Source organism: Dermacentor silvarum, chromosome 10 (genome assembly GCF_013339745.2).
Source record: "Dermacentor silvarum isolate Dsil-2018 chromosome 10, BIME_Dsil_1.4, whole genome shotgun sequence".
NCBI lineage: Eukaryota > Metazoa > Arthropoda > Arachnida > Ixodida > Ixodidae > Dermacentor > Dermacentor silvarum.
This window is the reverse complement of record NC_051163.1, coordinates 128642049-128665651: the sequence shown is the minus strand read 5'-3', so window position 1 is coordinate 128665651 and position 23603 is coordinate 128642049. Positions and strand designations below refer to the sequence as shown.

At 48.6% G+C, this 23603-nt stretch overlaps 1 protein-coding gene across 1 annotated transcript in view; it reads left to right on the top strand.

The window, feature by feature from the left end:
* The window catches only part of LOC119431842 (transcription factor SPT20 homolog), a 43726-nt gene extending 31131 nt beyond the window's left edge, over positions 1-12595 (top strand). Inside the window, 7 exon segments of the mRNA XM_037699297.2 lie at positions 3224-3298; positions 3300-3395; positions 3452-3546; positions 3548-3623; positions 3659-3951; positions 3987-4888; positions 12450-12595. Of these exon segments, the coding sequence (XP_037555225.2) occupies positions 3224-3298; positions 3300-3395; positions 3452-3546; positions 3548-3623; positions 3659-3951; positions 3987-4888; positions 12450-12595 (1683 nt within the window).
* Positions 12596-23603: the final 11008 nt, after the last annotated feature.

Here is a 23603-nt window from a genome sequence, read left to right as displayed (position 1 = left end):
CTAGACACCGCTTGTAGTTTCACTGCGTAATTCTGTAGCGAACAGAGCCGATCACTTGCACAACTGCGGACGTAGCAGCAGTGGTGCTAAATGTAGGCTGAATCCAGATAATCACTAGTGCTGTTCTGTGTGTGGGCTGTCCGGGAAGACGGCGGCAGCAGCAGGGAAATTTCGCAATTGTTAACAGAGAATTCGGGCACACAGTCTAGCCCTCACGCGCTGACGACTGTCGCATCACACAAACAAACTGTGTGCGCGGCGACTGTCTAAACAAGACAGACACGGTCGTTTGCGGTTGAAGTGATACCATGGCACTATGTCAACGGTAGTAGTAGCGATATTCAAAGCACAGATTTCGCTTGAAACAAAACCTAAAATGAGATAGTGACAGAAATCGAATGCAATAAGGAGGCCTATGCACCTTGTGCGCTTTGTGACACATATTTACGAGCATTAACCTTTTGCGAAATTCTTGGTCGAAAGAACAACTTCTGGCATGCTTAGCTTGTTATGTTAGACAATTCTGACAGTGTATTGATGCCTAAATAATTTTAGTGTACTATACAGCACGGTGACAATCCCGTAAAACTATTACTATAGAACAAATGTATGGTAGTTCGAGCAGTAAATAGTGGCCAAATTGTTAAAGTGTTGTCAAATTTCGGGTCTCACAAGAGACATTTTCTGATGGGATTTGCTGATGAGCACTTTTGCATGCTGGAAACGATTCCTTATAGGTTAAATAGGTGACGCGGAGAAGCGTTAGGCAATAAAATAATTTTAGTAACTTTGAAAATTTTGTCTCGTCACAAAAAAACTTCTTCCCGGCAAGAATATTTTGGGAGATCACTCCCCGATATTGAAAACAAGGTAATCAATAGCCTATATTTTTAATGCAATATCTCATATTACACATCGTGGACACTTGGCGTGGGATTACCATGAAGTGTAAGTTTGTCACGGAAGCCAATAGAAGAAAAAAAGTTAGAGCCCTTCCACTATGTGAAGATGGAAGATTAGCGAAGCTGTACTTTTTATAACTTCATGAGTTATGTATGGTTATTTGCTATATTTATCGAATAAACACAAATGCACATAACTTCGTTTTATTGCGATAGCATTTATATGGACACTCCAAAGCAGATTTCTGCCGTCGGCGTCGCCGTCGCCGTGAGGTTCCGTATGACGTCAATGGAGGTGAAATCGTCGCCGCGCGCCGCCGAACGCTGTATGTGCGAGTGAAAGGGCGCGAGGGACGCGCGCTTTCACGGGGAGTGAACGAACGGCGGAGAACAAACGCGCGTTCTGTGCCGTGCTCCCTTAAGGGCGGCAGAAGTAGGCGTCTCTTTCCTCCTTTACAATCACCATATATGTAGAGCAAACGCGCCTTCTTCTGACGCACGAAAGGCTGTGGGGGGAGGAGGAGGGAAGGGAGGCGACGTTGAGCTGCGGCACCAAGTGCCTATTTATATCAGAGGCTCCGGCAACAGTCACCAACGCAGCACGCATTTTGTGCGAACGCGGGCAAAACGCCGACGGCGTCGACAACAGTTCTGCGTGTTGCCGGTGCTGCTGCATGTCCAAGTTTATACAGCTGATAAAGCTACTATCGTTACTCCGTATAGCTCTCTACAAATTTGCTATCGCAATTGATGCTTCGCCTTTCAGGTGAAACTGCACAACTTTTTTGTTATCGTCTTTTATTTTATCATTACTTGGTCATTATGGTAACCATTGCCATGTGGCCACTGTGATGTACTGCGATTGGTTATCGATGTTTTCGCGCCCACTCCCGCTTCTGTTCGCGAAGGAGATCCTCACGGGCACGCTGTTTTCATCGGTCACAGAGCGGGTATCCGACGTTATGGATCCTTCGGACGACGCGTGTTTGGCTATGGCGGCTTCCCGTCACCTTCGCAACCATTCACGCTGTTGCTGACGCCGGCGCAGTTCCATGCACGTTCTCCTCCTTCAGTACGGACTACACGTATTGTGGCCATAGGAAGACTAAAGTACAACTGCTGATAACGTCGCTAGAGCGATGTCGACGTCACAAACGAGGCACAGACACTGGTGCGTACAAAATTACGTTTTATTATTCCGCCATCCACTCCGGAGCCATGGAGCCCCACCGGTTCGCAGCAGCCTACTGTGGATTCAATTTTGTGTAACAGCGGAGCTGTTCTTAGTCAAGCGTGCGCCATCGATGACGGCGCCGTCAAGCTGGAGCAGAGCCGGAGAGGTCACGGGACCCGCTCGCAGGGAGGATAGGGGCGGACCAATCGGAGCGCGTGCCGGGGAGGATGAGCAGAGGCACCGGGGCATAATAGCAGGAGTTTGCACAGCACGCTCGCATTCACCGCCTTTTTAGGAATTGCCAGGAATTCAACCCCATTCCATTCCGAACACCCCCAATGCAGGAATTCACTTGGGAAATACGGAGGACTCGGCGTCGGTGTGCTCGGACAGCACAGCGACGCCGCACATGCCCTTCTACGCTAATAGGGAAGCCAGGCAATAGGCCCAAGAAAAGCAAATACAAGCCTTCGCTGAGTAAGTGCCGCAGCTCCCAACCAGAATTGGCAGGCAGTACAGGCCACAATACCGATGCAAAAGCAACAAATTATTGCCATGGTAACTCTGCAGGTGACCCAGCAGGTCAAAATCTGGATGAAAAAACAATCCCAAACTACCCCGCCACACCGGTCCCATTAGGAAGGCCGGGGGCCCTAGCAAGTACCTCCGTACAGAGGAGGGAAACGAACGTGACGAAATTGCAGACTCACTGGAAACCCTACAGAGTGCCGCAGCGATACCCCAATCAGAAATTCAAAAAAATTAAAATAGCTAGGGATCAGACAAAAAGGCATAAAAACCCCATGACCTCTTAACAGTAATACAATAGAATTGTAGAGGCTCCTGGGACCGGCATAAAAGAGCCCATTTATGCCTGTAATTGAAATATTTGACTATACAGCCGCAGTATTAGCCCTACAAGAACCCGGGCCTCAAGCCAGAATCACAGCTTTCAACAGGTATCAAAGAGATCTGTCTATCTCCGTGCTCGTGCACAAATCGTACACGGCGCAGCAAATCGATCTGGACTTGCAAATTGATTACTTGTATACAATACTCACAGTGCTCCTGCTGAGGTGGACTGACCCATCCCTAAAAATCCTAAACACATCATCATCATCATCATCATCATCAGCAGCAGCAGCAGCAGCAGCAGCAGCAGCAGCAGCAGCAGCAGCAGCAGCAGCAGCAGCAGCAGCAGCAGCAGCAGCAGCAGCAGCAGCCAGCAGCAGCAGCAGCAGCAGCAGCAGCAGCAGCAGCAGCAGCAGCAGCAGCAGCAGCAGCAGCAGCAGCAGCAGCAGCAGCAGCAGCAGCAGCCAGCAGCAGCAGCAGCAGCAGCAGCCAGCAGCACAGCAGCAGCAGCAGCAGCAGCCAGCAGCAGCAGCAGCAGCAGCAGCAGCAGCAGCAGCAGCAGCAGCAGCAGCAGCAGCAGCAGCAGCAGCAGCAGCAGCACAGCAGCAGCAGCAGCAGCAGCACAGCAGCAGCAGCAGCAGCAGCAGCAGCAGCAGCAGCAGCAGCAGCAGCAGCAGCAGCAGCAGCAGCCAGCAGCAGCAGCAGCCGCAGCAGCACAGCAGCAGCACAGCAGCAGCAGCAGCAGCAGCAGCAGCAGCAGCAGCAGCGCAGCAGCCAGCAGCAGCAGCAGCAGCAGCAGCAGCAGCAGCAGCAGCAGCAGCAGCAGCAGCAGCAGCAGCAGCAGCAGCAGCAGCAGCAGCAGCAGCAGCAGCAGCAGCAGCAGCCGCAGCAGCAGCAGCGGCAGCAGCAGCAGCAGCAGCAGCAGCAGCAGCAGCAGCAGCAGCAGCAGCAGCAGAAGCAGCCGCAGCAGCAGCAGCAGCAGCAGCAGCAGCAGCAGCAGCAGCAGCAGCAGCAGCAGCAGCAGCAAGCAGCAGCAGCAGCAGCAGCAGCAGCAGCAGCAGCAGCGCAGCAGCAGCAGCAGCAGCGCAGCAGCAGCAAGCGAAGCAGCAGCAGCGCAGCAGCAAGCAGCAGCAGCAGCAGCAGCAGCAGCAGCAGCAGCAGCAGCAGCAGCAGCAGCAGCAGCAGCAGCAGCAGCAGCCGCAGCAGCAGCAGCAGCAGCAGCAGCAGCAGCAGCAGCCTAAGCAGCAGCAGCAGCAGCAGCAGCAGCAGCAGCAGCAGCAGCAGCAGCAGCAGCAGCAGCAGCAGCAGCAGCAGCAGCAGCAGCAGCAGCAGCAGCAGCAGCAGCAGCAGCAGCAGCAGCAGCAGCAGCAGCATAGCAGCCGCAGCAGCAAGCAGCAGCAGAAGCAGCAGCAGCAGCAGCAGCAGCAGCAGCAGCAGCAGCAGCAGCAGCAGCAGCAGCAGCAGCAGCAGCAGCAGCAGCAGCAGCAGCAGCAGCAGCAGCAGCAGCAGCAGCAGCAGCAGCAGCAGCAGCAGCAGCAGCAGCAGCAGCAGCAGCAGCAGCAGCAGCAGCAGCAGCAGCAGCAGCAGCAGCAGCAGCAGCAGCAGCAGCAGCAGCAGCAGCAGCAGCAGCAGCAGCAGCAGCAGCAGCAGCAGCAGCAGCAGCAGCAGCAGCAGCAGCAGCAGCAGCAGCAGCAGCAGCAGCAGCAGCAGCAGCAGCAGCAGCAGCAGCAGCAGCAGCAGCAGCAGCAGCAGCAGCAGCAGCAGCAGCAGCAGCAGCAGCAGCAGCAGCGCAGCAGCAGCAGCAGCAGCAGCAGCAGCAGCAGCAGCAGCAGCAGCAGCAGCAGCAAGCAGCAGCAGCAGCAGCAGCAGCAGCAGCAGCAGCAGCAGCAGCAGCAGCAGCAGCAGCAGCAGCAGCAGCAGCAGCAGCAGCAGCAGCAGCAGCAGCAGCAGCAGCAGCAGCAGCAACGCTAGCGCAAGACAGGGGTAATTGGAGATCGCACGGAGAGGCCTTCGTCCTGCAGTGGATATAAATGCCGCCGCCGCCGGCGGCATTTATATCCACTGCAGGACGAAGGCCGCCGCCGCCGCCGCCGGCATTTATATCCACTGCAGGACGAAGGCCTCTCCCTGCGATCTCCAATTACCCCTGTCTTGCGCTAGCGTATTCCAACTTGTGCCTGCGAATTTACTAACTTCATCATCCCACCTGGTTTTCTGCCGTCCTCGACTGCGCTTCTCTTCTCTTGTTATCCATTCTGTAACCCTAATGGTCCGCCGGTTATCCATCCTAAGCATTACATGGCCTGCCCAGATCCATTATTTCCGCTTAATGTCAACTAGAATATCGTCTATCCCCGTTTGTTCTCTGATTCATACCGCTCTCTTCCTTTTTCTTAACGTTATTCCTGAGATTTTTCGTTCCATCGCTTTCTCAAGCATTGCACTGATGTTGTGATCTGTTATTCTTTCTAAAATCTTTGCTGAGTCATTGCAGTATTCTTCGCTCCCGCGTGACTGGAAGAAAGGTAAGGTGGTTCCAGTCCCAAAGTCAGGCAATGCGCATGTTCCCGAGAACTACCGTCCCATTTCATTGACAAGCATCCCAAGCAAACTTTTGGAACACGTCATTTACTCTCACCTTATTGAATTTTTAGAGACCAATTCATTCTTTCATTCCTGTCAACATGGCTTCAGAAAAATGTACTCGTGCGAAACCCAACTAGCTTGCTTTACTAATGATCTTTTTGCTGCATCTGACAATAACTTTGATGTTGACTGCATTTTCTTGGACTATGCTAAGACCTTTGATACTGTAACGCACGATCTACTAAACCTTAAACTCGACCAGCTTAACATTGATCCCTTAGTATTAGCTTGGATTAAAGACTTTCTTTCCAATCGAACCCAGTACGTAACTGCCAATAACGCTTCCTCTGCTTTTTTAGTTACATCGGGGGTCCCGCAGGGACCTTTCCTCGGGCCTCTGCTCTTTCTAATTTATATTAACGACCTCCCTGACTGCGTCAAATCGTCTTCAATTAACCTATTTGCTGATGACTGCGTAATATATCATAAGATTAGTGATCCCGCTGATTCCACTAAACTGCAAGAAGACCTTAACAATTTATCCATATGGTTCAATACGTAGAACATGCAACTAAACGTAAATAAATGTAAATATATGCACATATCACGCCGCACTTACAATACTGATACACGCATGTATTTTCTCAATAGCGCTCCTCTCTGTCAAGTTAATTTTTATAAGTGCTTCAATGCATAAAACAGCGTTTTCCTCAAAAAGTTAACTGGAACGCCAATACATTTCGTCGGACACGTTAAAAATTAATATCTCGAAACTGGTTCAGTCCTGAGAATTTGTTCTAAGCGTATACGCCTTGTGAACTCAGCGGCTATAATTCGTAGATTGAAAGATGTGCCGTAAAATCATTAATTAAAAAATTAACTAGCGTAATTATGCTAATTACTCAATTAGGCGTTTTGATTTCTCGTGGAAGTAATGGCCGCCTCATCGAGTAGTTTAGACCAAGGATTATAATTGTTTTATCTGCCACAGGCAATTTTTAAAAATTTGGTGCAGCTAAAATGAAACACCCTGTATAACTTCTAACGCTAATCGCACGCTAGGCTATCTGCGCAGAAACTTCTACGCCGTTCCTGCATCTTTAAAACTGACGCTCTACAAAACACTTGTTCGATCAAAATTAGAATATGCCTCGGCCATCTGGGATCCCCCTCAAGTATCACTAACCCTCTCTCTCGAAGCCATTTAGAACCGCGCGTCCCGCTTTATTCTATCTAATCACTCTCGTCATGCTAGCGTTACACTCATGAAGCAAACCCTTAACCTACCGGATCTTTCAGTACGTCGTGCATACAGTCGCCTCTACCTTTTCCACAAGATTTACCACAACCCGGTATTAAAAGATGAACTTTTAACTCCTCCTTCTTACGTTTCATCCCGCAGCGATCGCATTCATAAAGTTTTCGTGCCATCTTGTCGTACGAATGCGTACTATCACTCTTTTTATTGCGATAGCAATTATATGGACACTCCAAAGCAGATTTCTGCCGTCGCCGTTGCCGTCGCCGTCGCCGTCGCCGTGAGGTTCCGTATGACGTCAATGGAGATGAAATCGTCGCCGCGCGCCGCCGAACGCTGTATGTGCGAGTGAAAGGGCGCGAGGGACGCGCGCTTTCACGGGGAGTGAACGCACGGCGGAGAACAAACGCGCGTTCTGTGCCGTGCTCCCTTAAGGGCTGCAGAAGTAGGCGTCTCTTTCCTCCTTTACAATCACCATATATGTAGAGCAAACGCGCCTTCTTCTGACGCACGAAAGGCCGCGGGGGGGGGGGGGGGGGCAGGGAAGGGAAGGGAGGTGACGTTTAGCTGCGGCACCAAGTGCCTACTTATATCAGAGGCTCCGGCAACAGTCACCAACGCCGCACGCATTTTGTGCGAACGCGGGCAAAACGCCGACGGCGTCGACAACAGTGCTCTGTGTTGCCGGTGCTGCTGCATGTCCAAGTTTGTACAGCGGATAAAACTACTATCCTTACTCCGTATAGATCTCTACTAAGTTGCTATCGCAATTGATGCTTCGCCTTTCGGGTGAAACTGCGACAACTTTTTTTTACCTCGCTCCTGCAATGACTGGAACCACCTTCCCGCATCAGTCGCCACTATTACGGACGCATCGAGGTACAAGACTGCTGTTTTCCATGCCATCTAACAATTATTTTACTCATTGTTCTGCATTCTTTTTCTCTGTATGTACCACTCCGTTCTGTAGCGCCTACGGGCCTTGAAAGTATGTAAAATAAATAAATAAATTTGTGTGGTCCTTAACTTGTTCTCGAGCTTCTTTGTTAACCTCCAAGTTTCTGCCCCATATGTAAGCACCGGTAGAAGGCAATGATTGTACACTTTTCTTTTCAACGACAGTGGTAATCTCCCAGTCAGGATTTGGCAATGCCTGCAGTATGCACTCCAACCTAATTTTATTCTTCTGTAAATTTCTTTCTCATGATCAGGGTCCCCTGTTAGTAATTGACCTAGATAAACGTACTCCTTTACAGACTCTCGAGGCTCACTGGCGATCATAAACATATATTTCCCACCTAAGCAAAAACAAGTCAATATCGCGGACATCTCTAGTAGGGCGCTAAAGATAGCTGGCTGGGACCCCCACTAAAGGTAGGGTATTTCAACACTCCCAGCAAGCTATGAGGCTACAAGCGAGAGGAGGCACGAGGGCGTAAGCTGGCGGAGCTTATATCCACCCTGGGAGCATAGAAAAGCTGGATCAACCTTTCCAGCTCCATGATCTGAAAGCGGCTCTAGTCAAAATGAGACGAGGCACGGAGCCGGGACAGTCAAGCCCTTGGCTAACCTCCCGGGTCCGGCGTGTATTCAGTTCATAGAATACATCAATGCTATTTGGAAAGGGGAAACACCTTTACCAGTAGATTGGAAAACGGCTCTTGGCGCCTTCATCCCGAAGGCTGGCAAAGCCCCATCAACACAGACAATTTGAGACCGATCTCGCTTATATCCTGCGTGGAGAAACTCATGGAGACGATGGTGCGAGATCGGCTCTCTGAATAATTAGAGAACAAGAACACGTTTGCAGATACATGTTCGGTTTCCGCCCACACAAGTGAGCCCAAGATATTATTTTACACTTACACAGAGGGGTAATACACCCAGTTGCAATGCCCCACAATGACACAGTCGTCCTCACCCTGGACTTTAAAGGGGCCTTTGACAACATCAGTGCAATACTTGAACACATCAGCGAAATGTACTAATTCAAGGACACTTTCAGTTATATCAAAGACTTCTTATCGACATAACAGCGCCGATTCCTGTACAGAATGATGAATACGGACCGTAAAAAATGGGTACAAGAGCGACACCACAAGGCACAGTGATGTACCCTCTTCTCTTCAATATCGCCATAATGCACCTCCCTGCCCACCTGAGTGAGGTTGAAGGTGTACAACACGCGTTCTGTGCCGGCGTCATCACTCTGTGGCCACTGTGGTCTTCAATGTGCACCGACCAAATCGGAATTTCTTCACGTTGGGGCATCACATAACGGCATCATAAACATATATATCTCATTGTCGAGTGGACCTAACCCCGAGGCAATACAGATAAGAATACTAGGCCTTTTCATCTATAATTAACTGAGAGTGGATGCAACATTTGACAAATTACGCAAGATTAGAGATCAGGTGGGCCGGATGGTCCACAGGGTATCTAATAAGAGAGGAGGTCACAGAAGCAAGGGTGTTGTGTGACTTGCACATGTTTTGTCATACGTAGAATTCTATACTTGGTACCCTACCTCCATTTGCGCAAACAAGAGGAGGAGAAATAGAGGCCATCATGTGTAAAATGATCAAACGAGTTCTTGACCTCCTGATTTCCATTTTAAAGGGCGCCTCCTCGCCTTCGGAGTGGTAAACACCTACAGGGAGCTCAAGGGGGCTCATCTTACCAACCAATACGCAAGCTTAGCACAAACGTGATCCGGTGGAAATCTTTGGGCCCTACTACCCGGCATGACGTACAACGCGACGTACATGCACTGGAGCGGGTAAGGGTACCTGAACTATGGAGACGCGCCACCGTAGTCTTACTTTTATTTATTTAATAGATACTGCGGACACGAAGTCCATGCAGGGTGGATAAAATGCAATATTAGGTCACAACAAGTTAACAATGTCAATACAACAAAATGCTGCAAAAATACAGCAATAATATTGATTCAAAAAGCAAACAATCGTGATGCAAGTTTCATAAAGGCAAGTTTTTACAGACATTAATGGTGCCTGGAAAGGAAGAGTATTTAAATAGGTTGGTTCGGGCAAAATATGGGGTTAGAGCATTTTGGTGATGTTGACGAGTAGCTCGCGTTAATAGTGGACTTATATACAATGCCGGGTCGAGTGCCAATTTTTTATTAAGTAACTGAGAAAGAAAGTCAAGCAGTAATTTTTATGGACGCGATTCAAGTATAGGGGAAAAGTGGGACACCTCCCACACCCCACGAAAATGGACAAAGAGGAGCATAATGGACGCCGGGCAAGGGCACAAGCCCTTGCCCGTGAAAGATACTATGGCCAGAAGCATGGACATCGCTGGCCCAAACCCACAGTAGTGGCATACGGCCGCGGTGGCCCACGAACGAAGGTAGATAGACGGACTCTCCCTTGGAGCACCAGTAACACCACAGGCGGAGGAGGTAGCCATTGCATTAGAGGTATCCAACTCTTCATCTAAACACATCATAAGCGACTTGCGATGCGCATGTGGAAATGATGAGGCAGGCCGGGTAACCCCTTTGCTGTGAAAATACTGCCAAGCTGTAGGGGAGACACAGCTCGCTCCCCTAAACACATCGTAAGGACACCAGGTCACCAGGGCGTAAGTGGGAATCACACTGCTGGTGCAGCTGGCCAAGCACTCATTTCCCGTGCACCTCCAAACAACCCCAATGACCGAGATTAAGCACTCTTGCTCCGATTTAAGGAGATTTCAGGATATTAAAAGGATCAAAAAAATGGTTTACTTTTGCGAAAAATTTGATCTGTTGTCTAGCTCACAATATGGTTTTCGTCGCAAGAAAAGCACAATCACATTACTAAAAGACTTTGCAGACATAGTGAATAGTGAAATAGATAAAAATAAGACGGTAATTGGGCTTTTCTTAGATCTTAAAAAAGCCTTCGATACGTTGGATCACGAAGTACTACTTGGAAAATTAGCTCAAATGGGATTCCGCGGACCATTCCTAGAGGTTTTAAAAGACTACTTCAAAAATCGACATCAGGTTGTTCGAATTCAAAATATAGAGAGCAACTTAATTCACATAAAGCATGGAGTCCCACAAGGATCCGTGCTAAGCCCACTGCTTTTTAATTTGTATGTGAATGATTTGGCCCATGTGTCGTTGCACTCAAAGTTATACCAATTTGCGGATGATACTGCTTTAATACTACCCCATGAAAATTTTAATGAAAGTGTTACTTTAATACAAGAAGATATATGCAAAATAATAACATGGTTTGAGAACAACTATATATTTGTTAACAAAGAAAAAACAGTTAATCTGCTTCCACAGCCCGTACAAGAAAGTGGAACTGACCGAACATCTATACTTGCCTAGTGAGCGCTGCAATCGATGCTCCTGCCAAAGTATGCCGTATGCTACCAAAATAAATTACCTTGGCATTATTTTCGATGAATCCTTCTCATTTGTCAATCACATACAATATGTAGCTAAAAGACTCCGAACAGTATGCGCAGTTACTTACAAAATCAGATCTGTATGTGATCTTCGCTTAAGAAAACTCACCTATAAGGCTCTGGGTGAAACTGTTAAGATATGGCATCACGATATACGGACTGGCCTCGCCATATAGGCTAAGCTCAATAAATAGAATAATACAGAAAATAACGCATAACATAACATACGGAACAAACAGCAGCGCTGTTGGCCACAGCGAGCTCATGGCAGAACATGGGATATTTGATATTAAACAACTTTTTCTTTCGGTAGTACTTACGAAGCATTATTTTGATGAAACATTTAAAACAAAAAACGTAAAAACTCGGGATTTGCGCAAGATTGAGACATTCGTTCGGGCTAAAGCGTTCACGAACTATGGTAAAAGAACGAGGGCGTTTTATGTACCGTTCTATTTTAACAAAATACCACAAGTCACCAACGTATCGTCACTCAGGAAAATAAAAAATTTCATACACCACACGGTTCTGGCAAACGACTGGGAATAATAAGAGAAATCGATGGGATGGGAGTTTTTTTACAATATCATTTCGCTAACTATTGTATAAAATGGACTAGGATATTGTGTTCTTTGTGTTTATTTTTCGTGTCTGTTTTTGTTTCAAAACATTTCACCACTATATCTAACTACTACATATGACGGAATGGATGGTCGTGCTGTACACACAATATTTTCTTTGCTGAAATATGCAATTGCTTACGTTATTGCTTGTGCAGGAACAACAATTGGAAATTAGTCGAGCGTTGGAGGATAACGGAAAAGGAGGAATGGGGAAAAGCGAAAGAAAACATGTACTATGCTTTGCTGAGAGAAGCTATACAATGGTCCGCATAAAAGCATCGATGCTTTCGCGGACTACGGGTTTTTGGTACATAAATAAAATGTGTATCTTTATATGGATATTTCTTTTTATCTTCCTGCTGTACATACTTTTTTCCCTATTGTTTCCTTGATTGAAGCACAAAACTGTGTCATTCAGGCCAAAGCACTGCCCTGTCCCGCTCAAAAGCAACTTTGCTTTGGCGGGCTGACAAATTACTCAGATTGTATATTTTTTGTTCTAATAATAAAGAATGAATGAATGAATAATCATCGCCTGTACCTAGCGCCAGCCAAGGGTCTGGGGAAGGCCAACGAACACATTCTTTTACGGCTTTTCACAGACGTGACACTCTGCCCAGCAATCCTTAAACATTTTGACCCAATAGTCACCGGCATGTCCCACCACTGTGAGCAGGTGGCAGACAATTTCCAAATGGTCTGGGTCTGCCAAAATAATCTAGCCTTTACCCCCAACCCCAACCTTCCCGAGATGACTGGGAGGTAGCCCTGCTCGGTTGCTCAGACCTCCAGGTCAAAAAGGTATTTGTCTAGAGAGCCAAGCTGGCGGCTTCGACCAAAGGGGTCGCGGACTAGGGGTTCCATTTAGTATGGAGGACCCCAATAGGGGTCCACATCTCTCTTCACTCTGAATAAATGCTTTTCACCACCATCAGGCTATGGACGATTGTAATTTTTACGCTATCACAGCCCAGCCCGCGACCTTCACACACAAGCACCTGCCTTTATGTCGCAAAGGAAAACAAGCACAGCACGTGCCATACACAAACTGTGAAGCGCCACAGTGGTGGCACCGGCTGGGATGCGCTGTGGTGAGCGCCATCTGGTGGTGTTCCACGAAACTCAAAGAACTCGTGAGAAAGACCTGCATGCAAGCTGTCTTTGCAAGACATATGGCTCCCTGTTGGGCCCATATACATTAACTGTTGCTAGGATGGCTGTATGGGTGCTATGAGTGTCCCCTTTGAAAATGGATTGTCGGTTGCGCCACCAAGCTCTCGTTATTATTTTGCTAATGTCCCACCTTTATTTTTGAGCAAACACACAAATACAAAGAATTACAAGCATTAAACTTTTTGAACCATTACTGGAAACTCTCTTTCTGTACGTCTCCGTTGTTTGTGGTCTCCCTTCTTTTCTTCCACCGAAACCATCAACCACTTTTACTAATCTCTATAGCGGACATGTTTACTTTGCCCCTGTTATCCCTGAACCCAGGGGCTTCAAGGAGGTCAGATGAGCCTTGGCTGGCAACCGGATAGATCTCTTCACATTCCAATAAAACATGTTTCATCGTTTCCCTAGCTTTACCGGAGCAAGCACATGCTTGTTCATCCTTGGTGTACCTGGCTTTATATCCTGATCTCGCAAGACCAGGAGGCTAGCGACATCTGGTGGTGTTGCAAGATGCAAGAACCCCAGCGGCACGCGCAGTCGGGATACCATCATTGCAGCAGCAGTCGGGAGAAGAAGCAAAGAAATGTTTGCTTTAAGATACGTACACGGCAGCGTTTCACAACTGGACAGTTGCGGAAAGAAACAAGTTCAACGCCCTCATACGTAAGGCATACAAATGTGCGTTGGGACTTGCGCCCGGAGTGAGCACCACCAAGCTCCTGGAACTAGGCTTGCACAACACTTCGAGGAACTCGTGGAGGCGCAACAAGTATCCCAACTCGAGCGCCTATCCAAGACCCGCCCGGGCAGGCACGTGCGCGAAAAGCTCGGCCTTACATGCCACACGCAGCACGGCATCAAAGTGGAAATTCCAAGAACCATGCGCGAGAAACTAACTATACGTGGCCCCATTGCCTCGCAACATGCACCCCCAACACCACACGGGGAGACGTAAAGCCAGGGCTCAACACAGGCACCAAAGTTACTCCAACGACAAGGAGGCAGTCTTCACCGACGCAGCCCGTTATCGAGACAGGAAGAGTTTCGTGGCGGAAGTTACTAGACACCGAGGGAACCACCTCACGACCGTCACCGTGAACACGACATATGCCGAAGCGGCAGAGGAAGTGGCCATAGCACTGGCCCTCACATAAACCAAGGCTACATACGTGATCTGCGATTCGCAAACGGCAATTTGCAATTTTGCAAATGGGCGCATGTCGCAAGAGGCGTATCACATACTCAAGCGACATTACATACACCAGGGAGAGGCCGACGTCGATAACCGAAGGCACTTGCTATGGATCCCGGCACACACTGGACTGAGCACCCCCAACGAAGGGGCTCACCGCATTGCTCGAGGCTTCACTCACCGAGCATCATCGGAGGAAGAGCCCCCCGGGGTACTGCAAACGTCTGGGCGTGGGAGGATCGTTTGACCAGGTTCCACGACATCACGACACACTACCAGTTACAGGGACGCGTATACCCATTCCCTCACGCTAGGTTAGACAGGGCGCAAGCAGTACACTACAGGCAATTACAAACTGATTCTTACATAAACCCAACACTCATGCACGCCATGTATCCAGACATGTACACTACAAACAGATGCACATCCTGTGGCGAGGATGCCACACTTAATCATATGTTATGGGAATGTCAGGACATAACAAACAATTCGGGAAGTGCAGACACCTCCGTCTCTTCCACCGCCAGCCTCCGCTCGCGTTGGAAGACCGCACTGCTCAGCTCGAACCGGACAGTACAGCTCTGGGCCGTCCAGCGAGCCGAGGAAGCCGCTTCGAGACAAGGTCTCGGAACCGCGTCCGCGGCAGGTGCCCAGACGCACTAAAAATACGCCGGACTCAAATCTTATCGATTTGATAATAATGTTTACGTTCTTCTTCTTAGGATATGGAATAAGGCGAATGCAACGTCGTCGCTAATTTGCCTATCCTGCAAAACATGGACTGCCGCGAATTCGATTCAATATACTCCTAGCAGCTTGAGTTGAATCCATGGTACCTACATTCCACATAGAAGAGCTACCACGCACTGGAACAGTCAATAGAGCCACTGTTCATAAGCGCTCCATACATAAGTATTCTCGAAAAGCCCCCATGCCTACTCTGGTTAAGCTGCAGGTATCGTCTACGTATATAATTAGCATTAGGGATAACCTTAACATTTGGCTGCGGCTCTAAAGGCTGTTTAACTTTCTTCGTGTCCTTTAAGGTGACGTCTGAATGTTATGTAAAAAAAAACCAATGGTTCATTCCACTTCCATATAAACCAGTAGAACACGAAATTGAAACGTGTCTTTACAGAGGCTGTTGCATGTTTATTGTACCTGAAGAATTATTTGACAAGTAGCTATCACGGGCACTCTACCACTGCACCGGGATCCTCGACAATTGTCACACAAGCAGTAGTCCTCGAACTACTCGCGACCGGGGAAACATCCCCCGGGGACACTGCATTGCAAGCGCCGGAGCAATGCGCATGTACCCCTTTAACAACATGCTTTCGCAAACAGTACAAGCGATACCTTCGTGAACTCATGGTCCGCTGCAGCAAAATGTGCATGATTTGTGGTTGGGCGACCGTGTCGCAAATTTCCTTGGCGTGCGGCGTCCTGCTTCCGAATCACTTCAGCGAAGGTGCGAGCATTGTGGTCCGACTCCGTAGTGTCTTGGGCATACAGTTGAGTTGCGACGCGCTCAGGAGGAATGCGACTGGCCGAGTTCGCATCGTGCGCCGTGAGCGCGCGAAGGCGTTCTGCTTCACGCTGGAGTGTCTCTCGCCTGACCAAAGCGAGATTCACCCGTCGACGTCGTTGCCTTTCTGCGCCGCTTAGCGCAGCAGTTTTATTAGCTGGTGTCATCGCAAGCGAAACGATATGCGGAGCGATTCTTTCACCTATGCCCATAGATACTCCTCTTCAACTTCTGTATGGTACGTTTAGACATAAAGGCATCACGTGCATCGTAGGTGCTTGTTACCGCCCCCTAGCAGTCAGTCGGACTTCATTGATTGTTTGCAATGCATTCTAATACTAAGAAGCGATTTTAATTGTCCCGGTATAACTAGGACGACGTCCTCTGTAAACTCTTCGACTAATCGTCGCCAGTCACTTTCTTCACACAATACGCATGTTCGGTTGGTTCAGCTGCTACATGAGCCGACTAGAGGCGAACATATTCTTGATTTGCTATTCATAAATACTCCAGCAAAGATCATACAAATGTACTTCAGCAAATTAACGACCATAGATTCGCTCACTGTACACTTACACTGTGCCTTGAAGCAAAATCTACTGTCACACAAGTAATATTAAACTATTCCAGAACTGACGCCGCTAAAATGAACAGAATGTTGGATGAGTTTGCCCCCATGTTCGAAGAAATGTTCATTACCCGCACAACAAATGAGAACTCGATTGTCTTTCACGATAAAATGAAACAAATTGAACTTGCTTTTATCCCTAAAATAACAATTAAAACCAGAACAGATGAGCCGTGGTTCAGACGTGATGCTAAAAATTCCTTAATAGGAAAAGGAGAGCATACCGAACAGCGAACAAAACAAACGCTGACAGTGATTGGCAAAAGTACAAAGCGGCATACGTTACTGCTAAGAGAATTTCTTTATTTATACGTTACCTAACTTGGTAAAACCTAACCCTAGAAAATTTTGGCGAATGGTTAATGCTAAGGAAGAACACGCAGTTGATTTAATAAACGACGAAATCGGTAATGCTGTGCCCGCGGCAACCACAGCCGCTGTTTTTAATCATTACTTTTCTAGAAAGTTCCCTAATGAGTCACATTTTCAGGCTATTCTTGAGGACAATACTTCAGCTACTCGTCAACCATGTGCAGAAGTAACCATAACAGCACCAGGCGGAGCCCGTGCTGTTATGGGCGGCTGCAAATTAATTCAAGTCCTTGTTCCTCACAGGATCAACACTAAAGTTTTGAAAATGACAGTGCACGTTTCATCCATATTACTGTCGCGCATCTTTCAACAGTCCTTAGATAGCGGGAGAATTGCCGATAACTGAAAAATGGCACATGTCATTCCCGTAGTCAAATCTGGCAATAGCACAAGTCCTAACAATTACCGACCAAAATCACTAACTGTATTTGCAGCAAACGTTTCTCACACATTCTTTTCTTACAGATTATGACTCATTTAAATACAAATAATTTGCTTTTAGACGGTCAGCATGGCTTCAGACTGAAACATCTTGCCAAGAAAAGTGGGCAGCTTGCACTAGTTGTGCAAGGCTGGAGTATACAGCGGAGCTGGCGATCGACCTAGCTTTTTTCCAGGTTTTGCTAGGTTTGGCTAAGTTTTGCTAGGAAATGCTAAGTGCTGCTAGGCACGGTATTCCAAATCGGCTCGCCGCCGACGCGCAGATTGTCGCTTGGCCGCGCGACGCGCTTCAAGATGAGCGGCTTCTTCGGGTGTCCGGATCTTCTTAGGGCTGTCCCATGTCAAGGCTACATGTACTCGCCACAGAGTCAACTAGAGTTATGCTGCCGTCGCGGTGGCTCCCCGGTGACGCCACGGCTAACCTGCGCCTCTACATTGCGACGCGTGGCTGGTCGAAACCTGCCAATCCGCCGCCAGAGGTGCCTGGTGCAGTTACGGACAACGCGCGCATGCGGCATGAACGCGGGGAAACAGAGAAACGCGGACGGTGTTGGCAGCAGTTCTGCGCGTTGCCTCGTTGGTGCTGCTACAATTGCTCTCTCTCTCTCGCGCGCTCTCAGTTTCTATTTCTCGCTCACCAGCACAGCGCGCGCTGCGCGCATGATATCCCTCCCTCTCCTTAACGCCCCATGTCCAGGCAACATGTGCATGGTACGGAGAGGCGAAGCACACGCCGCTCCGCGAGGTGGTCGCTAGGCAATGCGCAGTGACGTCGTCGCCGGGAGCCGGTTTTGTTCGCAATACGCAGCGCAACCAAGAGCTTAAGCAGCTCCGCTGTTAAAATGAAACAAACCTTTCAAATCTGGTGCTCTAGCTGCTGACGAAGATTACTTGTCCTTTCACATTTTATAATAGCAACCTGAAAATAAAGCTTCTTCAATTTATTGCACGTTTTCCCCCGGAGCACCCTGGGCGTAACCATATTGCTCTCTGGGCTGTTGTAATTGCGCGTGAACCCCTGCACAAAATCCTTGAAGACGCTGCCGCTCTTGCAGTTCTACTCCCGCGTCACAGTCCAGAGATGATGTTATTCCTGTCCTGAGTGAAAACGTGTGTACTTGACAAAACAGCGTTAACTACGCCACGTTTCCAATTGGTACTGTTCTTATTTGTTTATTTTACATACTTTCAAGGCCCGTAGGCGCTACAGAAAGGAGTGGTACATACAGAGAAAAAGGATGCGGAACAATGAGTAAAATAATTGTTAGATGGCATGGAAAACAGCAGTCTTGAACCTCGATGCGTCTGTAATAGTGGCGACCGATGCGGGAAGGTGGTTCCAGTCACTACAGGTGCGAGGTAAAAAAGAGTGATAGTACGCATTCCTACGAGAAGATGGCACGAAAACTTTATGAATGTGATCGCTGCGGGATGAAACGTAAGAAGGAGGAGTTGAAAGTTTATCTTTTAATACCGGGTTGTGGTAAATCTTGTGGAAAAGGCAGAGGCGACTGTATGCACGGCGTACTGAAAGATCCGGTAGGTTAAGGGTTTGCTTCATGAGTGTAACGCTAGCATGACGAGAGTGATTAGATAGAATAAAGCGGGACGCGCGGTTCCGAATGGCTTCGAGGGAGAGGGTTAGTGATACTTGAGGGGGATCCCAGATGGCCGAGGCATATTCTAATTTTGATCGAACAAGTGTTTTGTAGAGCGTCAGTTTTAAGATGCAGGAACGGCGTAGAAGTTTCTGCGCAGATATATTTCATTTACAAAGGCATAATAAGGGCAATTAAAATATGCATCATCATCCATAGCGAGAGCGCTGTATAAGATGTGAAATGAATTGGGAAAACTGGGGACATGGGGTGGGGGCACGCACGGAATTGTCGTCTTGCTCCAAAGAGAGCGCGTACCTTCTCTCCCATTCGAAGGATCTGATCGCACCAAAAAGAGTACTGTTCGAAAATACAATCCTTTGACCTATAAGTAGTGTACGGTATCGGCTACATATACTTATTGTTAAGCCGAGGCCCTTAGTATTTCGAAAGTACACAGACGCATATATGGAATAATGCAAGGTCGCTGACATCTCTAATCTTTATATTCTGCTCAAAGATCGCCAATTCCATAGACTTGTGAAAGTTTCAGTTGATGCCATGGCACATTGCAAACGAGGTCATCGGAATTTCACACTCTCACGGCAGCCGTTTTTACATAGCGCTGCTAACCTGTGCAATCTAGAAAAGCCTCCATGACTGCTCTGGGTAAGCTGCAGTTATCCTTTACCTATTTAGTTAGAATCAGGGGCAACTGCAACAGTAAATTGCTACTCTAAAGGTTATTAAGCTTCCATCATGTCTTTTAAGATAACGTCTTGATGTAATGCAAAACAAAAATTGCTGTAGATCCCATCCCACGTAGAATTTCGGCGTTAATGCGGTTTGCATTGGAGTGTTGTAGCGCAACACAATATTGGCGCTGATGATGATAAGTGGTTCTTGAGGGAAAGGGAAAGGTTGGCGCTATCTTCTGCAGCCCTTGAGGGAGCACGGCTCAGCGCCAAGAGCAACTGCAACAGTAAATTGCTACTCTAAAGGTTATTAAGCTTCCATCATGTCTTTTAAGATAACGTCTTGATGTAATGCAAAACAAAAACTGCTGTAGATCCCATCCCACGTAGAATTTCGGCGTTAATGCGGTTTGCATTGGAGTGTTGTAGCGCAACACAATATTGGCGCTGCTGAAACTGATAAGTGGTTCTTGAGGGAAAGGGAAAGGTTGGCGCTATCTTCTGCAGCCCTTGAGGGAGCAGGGCTCAGCGCCAAAACTCATCATGTATGAAGCGTGTATGATTACGGCCTCCTCTCTCTCTCTCTCTCTCGGGTTCCTCTGGCCGCGCTGCACCACCTACTGTGCCGCTTCGAAAACAGCACGTAGGACTTCTTTGAATATAAATTTAAACAAAACGTTTTGAAAATGTATGTCGTGGGTTCGATTACACCCCACAGCGGAGAAATTTCGAAACATTATTTTTCTGTAATTGAACAGGCAATATTCATCAATACATCTTCACTTTAAGGTCATAAATGACTTGACCTGAATGACGCCTGGCATGAACGTGCCGAGGACGCTCATTGCGTTTCCTTCGGCGTGTTCACGACAGGCGTCATTAAAATGAAGTAAGGCCTGGACTTGAAGTTTACATATATATATGAATACGGGGCTGACATGTTGGACAGATTTAAACCTATAGGCATATAGAACTTCACTGTAAAAGACACAGGCCTGCGCGTAACACGCTGCATTGTCATAGCGAAAGATAAAGGAGCGACTCCGGGTTTCGATACCATTTTCGGCAGCATGAACTACAAAGTCTTCGCGGTGATGTCTTTTTGCGTCGTTTTCACGAGACCGAACTGAATTGTTCGCCCGGCGTCGACGGTGAGATGCGGCTTGTGCTGCTCTCTGCACAGTGGTCTGCCGAGCCCGTTGTGCCGGGTTGCAGCCGCGGGCGTAGCTTCACGACTCTTCAGTAGCTGTTCGTAGCTTGCGAGGAGGCACCATAACGTGTACCGTAATTGTCATATACACCTTGAAAGCAGGATGCGACAATTAGTCACCTAGCCTGCTTGATTTAATCAGGTATGCTCTATATGTTTGTCATTCTAGAATTTATGTATATATTTCCCTTAGCTTCCTTTTCTTCTTCAAGACAACCCCATGTACCTTGTGCCACCATCAATGCAAGTGCTACATGGCGCGCCACCTGGTACAATAATATACAACTGCAATGCAATGTGTGCACCAGAAGAACGTAAACTATATTATCAAATCGATAAGATTTGAGTCCGGCGTATTTTTAGTGGGTCTGGGCACCCACCGCGGCCGCGGTTCCGAGACCTTGTCTCGAAGCGGCTTCCTCGGCTCGCTGGATGGCCCAGAGCTGTACTGTCAGGTTCGAGCTGAGCAGTGCGGTCTTACAACGCGAGCGGAGGCTGGCGGTGGAAGAGACGGAGGTGTTGACAATGCCCGAATTGTTTGTTATGTCCTGACATTCCCATAACATGTGATTAAGTGTGGCAACCTCGCCACAGGATGTGCATCTGTTTGTTGTGTACATGTCTGGATACATGGCGTGCATGAGTCTTGGGTTTATGTAACAATCAGTTTGTAATTGCCTGTCGTGTACTGCTTGCGCCCTGTCTAACCTAGCGTGAGGGAATGGATATACGCGTCTCTGTAACTGGTAGTGTGTCGTGATGTCGTGGAACCTGGTCAAACGATCCTCCCACGCCCAGACGTTTGCAGTACCCCGCGGGGGCTCTTCCTCCGGTGATGCTCCGTGAGTGAGGCCTCGAGCAACGCGGTGAGCCGCTTCGTTGGGGGTGCTCAGTCCAGTGTGTGCCGGGATCCAAAGCAAGTGCCTGCGGTTATCGACGTCGGCCTCTCCCTGGTGTGTGGGATGTCGCTTGAGTATGTCATACGCCTCTTGCGATATGCGCCCATTTGAAAAATTGCGAATTGCCGTTTGCGAATCGCAGATGACGTATGCAGCCTTGGTTTCTGTAAGGGCCAGTGCTATGGCCGCTTCCTCTGCCGCTTCGGCATATGTCGTGCACCAAGAAGTTTTTTTTTTCAACCTCCTTGGTGTACACGTATCGACGTTACGTGACGCGCATCTCACATCACGTGAATCCTCGCACGCTAAGACGCATCTGCTGTATGGGGCTTATTTGCGCAGCAGCTGCACGCGCTGCGGTAACATGCTCCTGCTGCTGCTGCTGATGATGATGATGAACTACTGGTATACCCCTTGGAAAGAGCGGTGACAAATAGCTGCCTAGCGTGCTTGATTTATTGAGGCATTCTATACATGTTTGTCATTCTAGCATTTTTGTATACATCTCATTAATCTCCTCTTTCCGCGAAGCTGTCTACGGCTAGGATCCGGCATTTTGTGGCGCCCGCGCGGGAAAAGCTCACCTCTTATAAGAGAGAGTGAAACAGCCAACAACAAAAGCGAATGCATATCGCCGCTCGCGTCGGAACTCGGTTTAAAGGCCACCTGAGTCTAAAACGGTGTGGCTCTGTGAATGTATGACGTCGTCCGTGACGTAGTCTGCGCCTGATAAGGCGACCAAGGGGAAAGGGTTGACGCAACACCACATATAGACCAGACCATCGATAGTCTAGGTGGTGTTGGTTGACGCCCCTACGCGCAACCACGTGAATGCGCTCGTGCCAGTGCTCACGCGTTCGTCGTCATCATCTTCTTCCCCAACTGGCTCTGTTGCCATTCATGATTCCAGCGTGTAATTTCACTTCTGTCGTCGTAATAGGAAGGCGGCGTTTAACGGGGGTATGAGCCATTGCTTAAAGAGGTATGTCCATCTTACGTGATGGACAGATTTATTAACAAAGGTGATACGCGAATGTGTGTGCTTATTTAACGTCGCGATGACCACCGATCACGACAATAAATATTTTGGTACCTTTGTCCAAAATTCTGTGTCACCTCTGTGTCGTGCGCTAAATAGCTTCGTCGGTCATCTACCTTCACAGAGTGGGACGGCTCATGAATTTTTCAAGCGAAGCTTGTATACGCTAGCCTGCGCCGGCGATGTAACGCTGAAAAAAATTGGAGGACGCTTCGCCGTTAAGAGTTGAACATGATAGCGTTATCGGGCTCCACTCGCATCACATTTTAGGGGCGAAGCACCTTAGGACTGAGCCTTGTCTCCCCCTCGTCGTCGTCGTCGTCCGTAGCTCTGGGTTGCATGGAGTCCGCTAGGGGCGCAGCCGGGCACAAGGGAGCTCGTTCCCGACGCGTGCTCTCTTTCTGTCTTGAGCCATGGATGATAACGGTCGGTGTGCAAGGGCGTTCGTTCTCGACGCGCGCTCTCTTTCTCTCTTCAGCCTTGGATGATAACGGTCGCTTCTGATAACGGCGCGCCCGCTATAGATGAAAAGGCAAGAGTGGCGGCTCAACTGCAAGGGGAGTCGAGGGCTCGAAAAGCTGCAACAGTACGGCAAAGCCGGCAAGCGGACCCGCAACTGACAGCTCACGAAGCTCACGCTTGAACCGAGCATCGGCGCCACCAACCTCAGGTAGAGAACGCTTCCGGCGTTTTGCCGCCGCATCCCGCGCTCTCGCCGCCTCTGGGTCCGCTTGCCGGCATCGGAGGATACACGGTTACCCGAATGATCCCCCGGTGCTTCGCCCACTCATCGTCATTCACTTCGTGGATATGCGGAGTTTATTTACTTTATGAGTAGGCTTCCGTGCAACACAGAACGTGGGAAAGCCAGCTTACAAAGACCAAAGGCGCTGTAACGTAAATTGATTCCAAACTCCTGACGTCAAATTTACATAACCACCGACGCAAGCATCGGGCGGTGACCCGCAGCGTTGTCTGACCCAATCAAACACTCGC